We start from the raw sequence: 13,528 nt of genomic DNA, 5'->3' as shown, positions 1-13,528 counted from the left end.
CCGGAACCGCGCGACTGCTACGGTCGCAGGTTCGAATCCTGCCTCGGGCGTGGATGTGTGTGATGTCCTTAGGTTAGTTAGGTTTAAGTAGTTCTAAGTTCTAGGGGACTGATGACCACAGATGTTAAGTCCCATAGTGCTCAGAGCCATTTGAACCATTTTTTAGTTCGACTACATTACATTATCCTCGATTTGCTTTTGTTGATGTTCATCTTATATCCTCCTTTCAAGACACTGTCCATTCCGTTCAACTGCTGTTACAAGTCCTTTGCCGTCTCTGACAGAATTACAACGTCATCGGCGATACTCAAAAGTTTTTATTTCTTCTCCATGGGTTTTAACACCTACTCCGAATTGTTCTTTTGTTTCCTTTACTGCTTGCTCAATATACAGATTCAATAACATTGGAGAGAGGCTACAACCCTCTTATAACTACCATCTGGTTTCTGTACAAATTGTAAATAGCGTTTCGCTCCCTGTATTTTACCCCTGCAACTCTCAGAATTTGAGAGAGTATTCCAGTCAACATTGTCAAAAGCTTTCTCTAAGTCTACAAATGGTAATGACGTCATATCATCATTTAATTTCAATTTCCAAATTTTGTAAGAATGTTCGGTACCTTTACAGTATTCTTATACCCAGTTTCCGTAACATTTGTCTTACATGACAGGTATTGTTGATATTATTGAATGTTGAATGTACACATTGAACGAGATGCTGTAAAGTAGCAGTAAAGTGTAACTGCAAGAGATTAAATTCAACATACAAAATTCGAGCTTTTTCGAAAAGTAAGAGAATCGACATAAGTGGTTAAACGGTCTCTTTAAACAGGTAACACGAGTGTAATTACTTCTGTGAAAAATGCTCCAATATGGGATGACAAGTGCTCAACTGGTAAGTAATCAGATTTGATTGTTTTAATCCTTCTGATAAAAGTTAAAGAACCTGGGTATTTCTGAGATAATGTTGCCAATAATCTTTTTTTAATAATTTATTTTTGTTGCTTGCCTCGTGCATGTATGTCAGTAGATGTAACATTGTTAGCCTAGCCTGCCAACTGGTCCTGCGTTGTGTTACAGCGCCGTACATAAAGCCGTGCTCCAGGAACGACATCCATCTGGACGAGTGTGCCCTAGACAGTGCTCGGACTGCGCTGCCAGACATCATCAAAGGTGAGAGCCGACAAGCTAATAACCACCTAATTGTTCGTAGTCGAACCCAAGTTTTTCAAAAGTGTAACAACTATATTCCACTTGAGGATGTTGCAAGGCGCCACTAGTATTAAGGATCTAGCCCATCTAATTTTCCACTGACATGCACTCAGTATCCCCGCTCTTGGTCAAGTCCACGCACTACGGTCCAGGTGTATGAAAAGGTATTGTGCACTAGGAAATAGAAGAAAAGGGTTGGCCCTAACACGTGGATCGTAGCTGTATGCCATAATTAAACATTAATAATTAAAAAGTAGTGATAGCAATTATCAGCTACTGTAATGAAAGAAGGGCCACAAATCATTTACATTTATTCGTTGGAAATTCAATTATTGCTCAGAACAAACAAGGATAAAATATTCATCACGGGAGAATGTGATAATTGTGGATCTAAAGCGGGAAAAGACCGGAAGAGCTCTCATAGAACAGGCCGAAAGGACAAGGAATCGTATTAACTGACTATTGATTGCAAAATTAGATGAGCGGTGATGACTGCTTTTGATGGTTAGTGAATAAAGACAAAGAAAATCCCAAAGAGTAAAATCATGGCCGAGAGTTAATCCCACTGATTAGTGTCTGTGGGAATTTCGTAGGCCTTTATGCAGTAAAACGTACATTGTACTGGGCGGGAAGAAGTCACAAGCGGAGACAGGCGCTGGGATGGCGGGGTCCATCTGCTCGCAAATCGACTGCTCCTCTCCAAGTTCGTCCGTCTCTCCATTGCTAGCGACGAAGAAGTCCTCTCCGCCCATGCCGGTGAAGAAGTGCTCTCTGTATGCGACACACGGTGAGGAAGCGTCTGATAATTCATTCTTCTGCTGCTGCGAGAAGTGAGCCCGCCAAACTTGCCATTTTGGCCAATACAAGATTGCGGACTATATTTCTCCAGTCCGGAAACTCGTAATAGGTTTTGTTCTGGAACACTCAAAGTCACTTTTCGGAAGACTGCTGTCGCCGACCTATCACCACTCATCTTGATGCCAAAGATTGTAAACGCAGACCTACCAAAAAGTATCCCTACAAAACTTTCTGTAACTTTGCCTTCTCCATATTTTTGCTGTAGCCGCCAGCGACCCGTCGGGACGAGACAAAAAACTTACCTGTGGAGGCACCCTCTGGCTAAGAGCAAGGCGAAATGAATGGAAACTGCAAAGGCCATGCTTTCACTCCCCGTTAACTACCAGAACAATGAATTCGACATGCATTTTGACACCACACATTTCATAATTAAAATAAAATTAAAGAAAATCCTCTTCAATCATCACGAATACCTCTCTTACATCTGAATTTATCGTTCAGCTTCGAGGTTAGTTGAGTGAAACCACAGAGAAAAGTTAAGATGGTGGTTCTAATGCTTCAGCTACACTACGCAGTCTCCCTCTCCTCCCCCCATCCCTCCCCCCCCCCCCTCCCCCTCATCGCCACACTTGAGTACGACACACAGGACGTTCATAAAACCATTCACTCGATTGTCACATTGGATTCAGTGTCGGTGTTGTCTCGTAGTGTTGACCATTCATTTGAATTTCTGAAATTGGTTAAAGTACAGTTATTCAGAATAATAATTAATAATTTAAGTCAGGTGTTCAATCAGTTTAAGGACTTTAAAATACTCTTACCAACTATAGTAATAATTTGTAAATGTAAATTTCTTGTGACCATGGCCTCCCGTCGGGTAGAAAATGGTTCAAATGGCTCTGAGCACTATGGGACTTAACATCTGTGGTCATCAGTCCCCTAGAACTTAGAACTACTTAAACCTAACTAACCTAAGGACATCACACAAATCCATGCCCGAGGCAGGATTCGAACCTGCGACTGTAGCACGTCGGGTAGACCGTTCGCCGGGTGCAAGTCTTTAGATTTAACGCCACTTCGCCGACTTGCGCTTCGATGAGGATGAAATGATAATGATTAGGACAACTCAACACCCAGTCCCTGAGCCGAAAACATCTCCGACCCAGCCGGGAACCGAACCCGTGCCCTTAGGATTGACATTCTGTGGCGCTGATCACTTTTTTTTCACATGAAAGTGCTCTACCATTTTTTTTCTCTGCCAACCTTTTTTTTATATATGGGAAAAGGCGTCTTTCAGTTACGACAAACAAAATTAGAATGTACATCCGTAGCAACAACAGAACAAGAGTTCCTTCTAAACTATGAAATAGAATTTGAAACTAATAGTGTGATGATAGATAATAAAGAAAGAAAAATGTAACCAAATCCCGCACGCCATTCCATGCGCATGGCCCATCTGCGTACAGATTTCATGTTCCAAATTGGTACAACATTTCGCAGCGCGTGGAGCCCCATGAAGGCGGTCATTCTCTATCCGGTACTCCCCAACTGTGAGGGGGGTTATCGAAGACACTGTGCAAATAGTTCGCAAATAGTTGTCGGTATGGGGGGGGGGGGGAGGGGGGTGCACTCAAGTGTGCTATGACTGTCCTGGAGAAGGGGGGGAGGGTGTGCACTCAAGTGTGCTATGACTGTCCTGGAGAAATAGCGTCGATTTTCTGTATTGGTGCGCCATAGTGATCTAAATGCTGATTACGGCACGAGCGAAACAGCCGAGTACGATGTAAATAACACGAGCGCTCGTTCAGCGGCAGGAGCACGAACTGCGCGCCCTCACCGCAGCACAGCCAAAGGCCAACTGCCCACTCAGCTATTGGGGGCAGACAGTAGTAATAGTGCCAGATAACTTCCTTTTTGCAGGAGAACATGATAATTACAATTCTAAATAAATTAATTAACTCTTTGATATTTTCCTATCGCTGTTAATAATAAATGAATGAATAAATAAATAATGAAATAATAATAATAATCGTTCGCTAGTTGATTTGCTGGCACTTTAAATGAGTTTACAAATATTTATAAATAGATATGTCAAAACCTCCGTCCAAACCAGACAATATGGGCTGTACACTTTCTTTGGTTTTGTTTAAATTTTGCTGCTAAATTCGTCCCACAATGTAGAATAGATTAAAAGAACAGCCGTCAGATCTTCTTAAATACTTCCCTTGGGCAGTAGTCCACGTTTTGTGCAGCCTGTACCATCAAAATGTTTGTTTTGCAGTAACTTGAGTACATCATAAGGTCTTATTAATTTTAGTACTGCTACATGAGATATCAAATAAAAGTTCTAACTGGATTGACCATTTCTTGGCTGAGAGGGGACTTCATGTTATTTTTGACGGAAAAATCATCGCCAGATGTAGTAGTGCCTCTGCAAGTACCTTAGGATCCTTGCTGTTCTTGTCTTATATTAATGACTTGGTACACAATATTGGTGCTCAGTAATCGACGGAATAAGTATTTCACAAGCCAGTTCTTTCGTGGATAAATTACGTTCTGATTCAACCGCCTGTCCCTGTCCCAATGGTCGACTCTCAGCAGGTCTCACTGCATTTTTCTGCAGTCTTTATATAAACAGTAATACAGACTGCGAATAGCTAGACGGAGCCTCCAAACTTAACCGAAAGATCATTAACGCATGCTGTGAATCAATACAGGAAACTACAGAGGGCGCAACGTGGACTGATCAGAACGTGTTTAGTAACATCTGGATGCAGCTACGAATTTGCGGAGTGTCTTTAAAGGAAGTTGTCAATAATTGGGCAGTATTTGTCCAAGAAACTGATGTTTCTTAGTGTGCACTGTTCGTTGAGGGTCTTTTTCCTATAGTTTTCGGGGCGGGTAAATTTCTATTTCTTCATATATAACCTTTAATACAGAAAAAGGACGCTTTACAAGATGTGTACACAAAGAAACACCAGTTTTTTGGACACCAGCCGCCCCATTATCAACAACTTGCTATACAGATACTCCATAAGTTCATAGCCGCATCTACATGTTAACACTGCCCGAGTAAATGTAACACCCTCACGGACATGTTCATTTTATTGATAAGTGAGGTGGCAGGCAGTTCCTCATTGTACTAGTATATGATAAGAATGCAGATCAGATAAAACACGCATTAGCAGTAAAGGCTGCCACGACAGTTGTGCCAGTACACCGTGTCCCTCCTCTGGCGGCAACGCAGGTGCGTATTCTCTCGTGCAAATGATCGAAAAGGTGCTGAATGGCATCCTGACATTGGTTGTGCCAAGCACCTTGCACCTTTCGTTCCACTACAGCAACGGCTCTTGCAGGCACTGAAGAACGAGTTTAAGTTCCCGCTTCATCATGTCATATCCGTGTTCAGTTGGGGAAAGATCTGGTGATCTTACTCACCAAGACTGCTGTTGTACACCAGGAAGAGCACGTTTGGTCTCAGCAGCTGTATGTGGGCGTGCATTGTCGTCCTGAAAAAGCACATAGTCCTCCTGTCGTAAAAATGGCAATAGCATGGAGTAACACCCTATGCGACCACGGGGTAACACCCTATGTGACGTAGCTGTCCTTGGTTACTTTACTCTACGGAAATACCAAATGTGACCCGACCCCACACCAACAAGCGTGGAACGATGCCTATGTGGCGTGAACCAATTCACTCTGGAATAGCCAGCTAACCACATTTACACCATATACGTGTACGTCCACAACCCGCACACAGAAAGAACCTTCTCTCATCATTAAAGAGAACAGAGCCCCATTACATTATCCAGTCAACCCTTGCACGACGCCAAAGTAGCCATGCTCGGTGGCGTCATGGTGTCAGTAGTAGGCTGGCCAGAGGCACACGTGATCTTCATCCCGCTGCTAGCAGAAGGTCCCTGATGACCGAGCAGATGCAACATGTGCTCGGATATATTCTCTGGATAATGTTCGGTCGGCCGCCACTGCTCGCACAGTATGTCGACCTTCTACATCTACATCTACATCAATATCGATACTCTGCAAATCACATTCAAGTGCCTGGCAGAGGGTTCATCGAACCACCTCCACAATTCTCTATCATTCCAATCTCGTATAGCGTGCGGAAAGAATGAACACCTGTATCTTTCCGTACGAGCTCTGATTTCCCTTATTTTATCGTGGTGATCGTTCCTCACTATGTAGTTGGTGTCAACAAAATATTTTCGCATTCGGAGGAGAAAGTTGGTGATTGGAATTTCGTGAGACGATTCTTTCGCAACGAAAAACTCCTTTTTTTTAATGATGTCCAGCCCAAATTCTGTATCATTTCTGTGACACTCTCTGCCATATTTCGCGATAATACAAAACGTGCTGCCTTTCTCTGAACTTTTTCGATGTACTCCGTCAGTCCTATCTGGTAAGGATCCCACACCGTGCAGCAGTATTCTAAAAGAGGACTGACAAGCTTAGTGTAGGCAGTCTCTTTAGTAGGCCTGTTGCATTTTCTAAGTGTTCTGCCAATAAAACGCAGTCTTTGGTTAGCCTTCCCTACAAAATTTTCTGTATGTTCCTTCCAATTAAAGTTGTTCGTAATTGTAATACCTAGGTATTTAGTTGAATTTACGGCTTTTAGATTAGACTTATTTATCGTGTAACGGAAGTTTAACGAGTTCCTTTTACCACTCATATGGATGACCGCACACTTTTCGTTATTTAGGGTCAACTTCCACTTTTCACACCATTCCGATATTTCTTGTAAATCGTTTTGCAGTTTGTTTTGATCTTCTGGTGTCTTTATTAGTCTATAAACAATACCGTCATCTGCAAACAACCGAAGACGGCTGCTCAGATTGTTTCCCAAAACGTTTGTATGGATAAGGAACAGCAAAGGGCCTGTAACATTACCTTGGGGAACGCCAGAAATCACTTCTGTTGTACTCGATGACTTTCCGTCAGTTACTACGAACTGTGACCTCTCTGATAGGAAATGACATATCCCTTCACATAACTGAGACGATATTCCATTAGCACGTAATTTCACTACGAACCGCTTGTGTGGAACAGTGTCATAAGCCTTCCGGAAATCCAGAAATATGGAATCGATCTGAAATCCCTTGTCAAGAGCACTCAACAAACATCTTGACGTGTGTCTGCACCATGCCGATGTCCGGAACTTGGTGTGAGTATATTCCACAGATCACTGTTGAAAGCAGTGACATATCACACGTACTCTGTGCCCAACATGTGCATCAAACTGTCTATACATTCATCCAGCTTCCCGCAGGTCCACTGTGTGACGCCCTCTCAAATGGCTGAAGCTCTTCGCCAGGAATACGTATTCGTCGGTGGGGCATGGTTGTACCCTATAATGAGTGTTGTAAACATTGTTCACCACTAAACTCAGCAGAGTTACTGCCTGCAGATTGAAAACGAAGGATGCACAGACAGGCCTCCTTAGCACCATCTGATGCCCGATGGCCGTGACAAGCGAATCACTAACATACAACTCCTCACCATGCACATAGGCTATTATATTCTGGTGCCACTGACCACAGTCCTTCAGGCAAATGTATTGTTTTTTCCGGCAGTGTATATTCTTGTAAGCTGTTCACGTTGCGCCCAACACACGCTGGCGTCTCTATAGTTCCGTATATTCTCTAGTCTCCGCTCACACAAGAGGACGTACTGTACACTCGACCTGGACGCGCCGTCCACTGCAACTATTTAGACTTTTTTTTACTAAATCTCCATATTTGCAATGTATCGAATCGTGCAACTTTTATAACCATGCAGCCCCCAAATTTTTTCGCAACAGCACTGGGCACCTAACTTTCACGTGCACCAGACTTTTATTTTTTTATCATTTCACTTTGCTTCTCAACAGCACAACGTAAGTTATATATTACTTTTTTTCCACATACTTCACACAGATAAGCTTCGTTTTCCATCTCCTGATATGTAAAACTTTTTCTGTATCCATCACCCAATGCATTTACAGTGGCGGTTTCAGATTTCCTTGAAAATGGCCTGAATGTGAGGACCAAAAGCGGTTGTGGTCTTAAATAAAGTACAACGGGTGACCAAAAAGTTTCCTTTCGAAGGCCATACGGAGTCGTGTGCCAGTCAGGTAAAATTGCCGTGACATTGAGACAGCGAAGGACCACGTGAAGATATCCCTTTGGAAAAACACAGTGTCCTGCTGCGTGAAGAGAGCTGTAACTGAATGATGCACATCCTCGCCCGACAGTAACTGTCGACCCTTCAACGCCTTTTTAAAGGACCGAAGGCGTGATAATTGCATGGTGACTATAGGGCGGGTGCTCGAGTGTCACCCGCATGAGTTGGCGTAACTTTTCTGGCCTCCCACATCGAGTAGCGTCTTGTGTCGAATCGCGACCAGCACGAAATTTGGTGCACGATTCCACAACGCTGGTTTTCGACAAACATGGTGCCCCACTCACAATCTTCATTCTTCGATGGATGTCTACCAGTGTCTGTTCTTCGGCGGCCAAGAAAAAGACGACTGCAAGTTGGGCCTGTTTGGACGCATTTGGTAATATAGTTCCTATTTTATATACGCAGACCAAAGTGGCGAATTAAAACTTTTTCCAAGCCCAGGGTAAGAACCTGGGGCTCCTTATCACTAGGAGGATGCGCTAATCACTACTCAACCTTGGCCCAGTTGTTCTGCACGAGTACACTAGCACACCTCCCTCCTCAGTCCAAATTCCCATTCACGCTTCAACCCACTTGGTACTACCCTAAGCTCAAACAGCGTTGAGGAAGCTCTCCTTGTGCATTTGAATAGACACCCCACCATCAAATGAAATGGGGCATCTTGCCTGAAACCCAGGCATAGGTGTTTTAATCAAAGACAACTACTGAATCTTCTTAATTTATTTAATTCTGAAACTGCTGAGTGAAATTTAATGCAAGTGAACCTGCTTAAACTGCTGACTGAAACTTAACGTACTCACACTTTGCTTGTCTTTATCGTTTCATTTCTGACCTACAGAATTATTCCTGACAAATACTACTCAAACTCAATCTGACTGCTCAAAATTGATAACCTGACTTCAAATAATTAATACAAAAGAATGGCCCTGAATTAGAAGAAATCCTGACAATAATCCATACATTTCATAAATCACTTACCTCACAGAAAATCTTCATTACATGAGCTACAGCCATGCAGAAAACATCAATAAAGCCAGCTAAATAAAAGATTCTACTTACTGTAGGCTCTAACTACTAATAGACATGTGGTTAGCAAAGGAAAGATTTTGTTGCAGAGCAAACAATTTATTTAGCAAATTTTACCTTAACAATGTGACATCCAGTTCAAAAAATTATATAATCGTCTGTGACATCCAGTTCCAAAAAATTATATAATCGTCAATAATTTTAAATCTCTATGACGGATACGCATTCAGACCGTCCGCTCGCGCGAATACTGCAAACCTCCAACACTGCTAATTATTAACTTCTAACCTCCATCACTGCTGACTACTCACTCCCAACATCCATTACGGCTGGCTGTTCACGTCAAACTGCTAGTTCGACCAGCCACAGAGTCTCCTATAGAGTGGGCACAGTGCTGTTAAAGTTATTAAAGCAGAGCGCTACATAACGCTGCCAACATACAAACACATAAACAGCCTACTTACACTATATAGCGTCAGAGTTGTTTACAAATCTCAAATATCTATTATGTATGGATGCAGACTGAAGCAAGAAATGAAAATTCGTACCAAGGGCAAGATTAGAACCTGGGTCTTGTGCTCAGCAAGCAAATGTACTAACCACTATGTCACAGTGACACAGTAGTTTTGCAACATCGCAACAGACTACCCTAGCAACTCAAATGGTGTTGCAGAGTATCTCCAATGTTGCATGATCTCCCATTTCTTCGATGCTGAGGTGCTATTTCTGTACAGCTAGAGAGGCTCTGCAACGCTGTTTGAGTTTAGGGGGAATACCTAGTGGGCTGAAACGTGAATGAGAATTTGGACTGAGGAGGGAGGATATCTAGGGTAGTCCATGCAATTATGCAACGCCACTGTGCCAGGAAGGTGTAGCGGTTTGTATGTTTGCCTAGTGAGCTGGAAATCTGGGTTCGAATCCCGGCCTTAGAACAAATTTTGCACTCGTAGGTTCAGTCTGAATAGGTAGATGATGGATGTTTGAGACTGAAAAGATCTCTGGAACCATACAGTTTCATTTGATAGTTCACTTTTCTGCATTTACAGCACGCACGTTGGAAAGACGCGAAAGCCATACTAATCCCTTTCCTACATGTCAGTGGTTATAGACACGCATCGGAGTCGCGCTACGTTTCACATACGCTGCAGCAAAGCTCTCAGACAGGAACCTCCTTATCACCCCTTATATGTGTCACCAACTGGAGCGGCTTTTCATTCACTGAATATACAGATGAGGTACAAAAGCACCTTCTGAAATTCAGAAATTGATGTATTAGTGTGTTCCTTAGCACAAGTGGAATAGTTGTATTTACTGCTGGAAATAGTCCCAAAGTTGGCACTCTTCGACCATAGAGTGCTATGGACGTGATGATTTTGTGAAATGTAACGTAATATCATCCGGTGAATGTTCTCGAAATTGCTTGCACGATCTGCGTCTCGATTTAAGTCTCATCCGACCTGCCTCACTCCCTGCAGCTCCTCGATGTTCATCTCAGTGATTCCCCAGCCTCTTTTCGCCACTGGCTGGACGCAGCCGTGAAGTCTAACAGTCTTCTGCGCCCTATGTGAACCGACCACTTGTTAAATAGCATTCAGACTTTTTCTCTGCGACGGACACACAGCTTACATCATGAAGAAAGAAGGGAAGAAATGATGGCATCGTTTGCTATGAAACCATGAGGGTTTATTCAGCCGCATAATCGGGAAGTGCTTCTCTACTTCCATACACAATGGCCCCTTTCCATGCTGTATGTGAGACTTGTGTCTTAAGTGAACAAAAATATGGAAACACAAAAACCACAACACATTCCGAAGCCTAATACGATGAAGGAAAGCCGTTGCCATTCAAACCAGCTTCCAGTCGTCACGGAATGGTTAATTACAGGTCGAATGTGGTTTTCAAGGGAATCTTATACCATTCTTCCTGCAGAATAGTGGCACGTTGAGGTATTGACGGTGGAAGTTGATATCGATCACGTACTCTTCTCTCCAAAGTAGACCACAGAAGGCTCCATGATATTGAGTTCTAGTGCCTGTTGTGGCCTGGGAAAATGCGCCATTTCATCCCCGTCCACACAAAACCAGTTTTGGACGATACTAGCTGTGCGAACAGGGGCCCCTGTCGTCTTGGAACTCGGTGTCACTATTGGGGAATAAACTTTGTACTATGGTGTGGATCTGAACAGCCAAAGTGCTCGCATAATCCTTGGCAGTAATGTAACCTTGCAGGATAACCAAGGTGCCCATGAAATACCATGACATGGCTGCCTTTATCATCGCCGAACTTCCGATATGTTTCACTCTTGGGGCTTCTACTCGACCAGAAGTTGAAAAAGTGTTGACCAAGACTCATCCGACGAAATACTTTCTTCTATTGCACCATAGCCCAGGTTTTATGAGTTCGGCACCTGTTTCCCGTTATGGGCATTTGCATTACTGATAAGGTTCAAATGGCTCTAAGCACTACGGTACAACATCTGAGGTCATCAGTCCCCTAGACTTAGAACTACCTGAACCTGACTAACCTAAGGACATCACACACATCCATGCCCGAGGCAGAATTCGAACCTGCGACCGTAGCAGCAGCGCGGTTCCAGACGGAAGCTCCAAGAACCGCTCGGTCACAGCGGCCGGCTACTGTTGGGGTTGTGAAACTACAGCTCACCCTAAAGTTCGCCGCTTGTGGAGCTACCTTAGTATTATTTTGGTGCTGTCAGGGTTCGCAAGTGCGACGTTCACTTCTGCAGTGACTTTTGCAGCCATATTCCTCTGTTTTTAGTCACAATCCTCTTCAATGACCGTCTGTTACTATCACTGAACTCACACTTTCGTCCACATTACGTCTTAGCGCAAACATTTTTACCAATTCTCTGTATGCCGTATAAATCTTCCATTCAGTGCCTCTTGAAATACCGAACACTTCGGCTACCTTTGCTACAAAAGCCCCCATCATACGAGCACCAAAAATTCGCCCACGTTCGAATTCACTTAGCTACGACATAATGCACCCCCAACTACAGAGAACCCTGTTCTGACCACAGCTGACAACTCCACTGTCCATTCGTGGTCAAATACAGCGCGGAACCTGCACGCTCGGTTAGCACCTGCATTTATGTTCAAGCATGTAGTTCTCCGGGTGTTTCCATATTTTTGTCCAGCCCCTTCATTTGTGTTGAGCAGATGATGCTACTGGATGTGTGTATAGAGTAGTGTCATGTTTGTTTGATGATGAGAGACGAGAGTGGTTAAATTCAGTGCGGGTTTAGCCTATTCCCTTGAATATCACCAAAGGGGTCACCAGGTTTAATGTCCCTATACGATGGACGGTTCAACATCAACTGTATCATATATTCTCACTTCCTGAGACACTGTGGAGAGGTCTGGAATTTAATATGGACATTGGCGCAAAGGCTGGATATCAAGAACTTAAACTCCACCACTACTCCGCCCTGTAGTCCAAATGCTTGAAGTGAAAATTTTTTCCACATCCCAGATTCGAACTGGCTACCTGTGAGCTGAGCTTCACCGAGCTTGCGCACATTTGCAGCCTCTGCTACAGAGGCTCACGTCGTAATTGCCACACTTATAACATGCGGTGATCACCTTGATGTGTTACTGGGACTGCCACGTGAGCGACGGGCCGGTTGTTGGTAGGTGACCGCAGGTACGGGCTGCAGCCGCTGGACCCTCTGCGGCTGACGGAGGTTCTGCTGGAGCAGGGCCGCGGGCTCAGCCTCGCTCTCCGAGACGTCGACGTCATCGGCCTACACGCCACCGACATCAACAGCGTCCGGTCAGTACCCGCACACATGTCTGTCCCGGTCACTCTCGGGGATTACATTCGTTTTTACATCTTTTCTTTATCTCATCTTAACAGCTGATGCATCCAAGTTTCTGAGAAGAATAGTATACAGAAGAATGGAAAAGAAAACTGATTATGTGTTATATGACGATCAATTTGGCTTTAGGAAAAGAGAAGGTGCCAGAAAGGCAGTTCTGACGTTTCGGTTGATAATGGAAGCAAAACTAAAGAAAAATCGTGCGACGTTCATAGGGTTTGTCGACCTGGTAAAGGCGTTCGACAATGTCAAATGGTGTAAGATGTTCGAAATTCTGAGAAAATTTGGGGTAAGCTATCGAGAAAGTGAGTATTCATTATGTACAACAGCTAAGAGAGAACGATAAGAGTGGAAGACCAAGAACGAAGTGTTGAATTAAAAAGGGTGTAAGACAGCGATGTAGACTTTCGCCATTACTTTCAGACCTACATATCGAGGAAGCAATGACGGAAATAAAATAAAGATATAAGAGCGG

General features: G+C 43.6%; 1 protein-coding gene across 1 annotated transcript in view; it reads left to right on the top strand.

The window, feature by feature from the left end:
- LOC126328307 (protein takeout-like) overlaps window positions 1–13,528 on the top strand; it is a 66,585-nt gene that overhangs the window by 21,310 nt on the left and 31,747 nt on the right. The window contains exons 2-3 of the mRNA XM_049996015.1: window positions 1,080–1,172; window positions 12,869–13,007. Of these exons, the coding sequence (XP_049851972.1) occupies window positions 1,080–1,172; window positions 12,869–13,007 (232 nt within the window). The remainder of the gene's footprint in view (window positions 1–1,079; window positions 1,173–12,868; window positions 13,008–13,528) is intronic.

This window comes from Schistocerca gregaria, chromosome 2 (genome assembly GCF_023897955.1).
Source record: "Schistocerca gregaria isolate iqSchGreg1 chromosome 2, iqSchGreg1.2, whole genome shotgun sequence".
In the NCBI taxonomy this organism is placed as follows: domain Eukaryota; kingdom Metazoa; phylum Arthropoda; class Insecta; order Orthoptera; family Acrididae; genus Schistocerca; species Schistocerca gregaria.
This window is presented reverse-complemented; position numbering and strand designations above follow the sequence as displayed.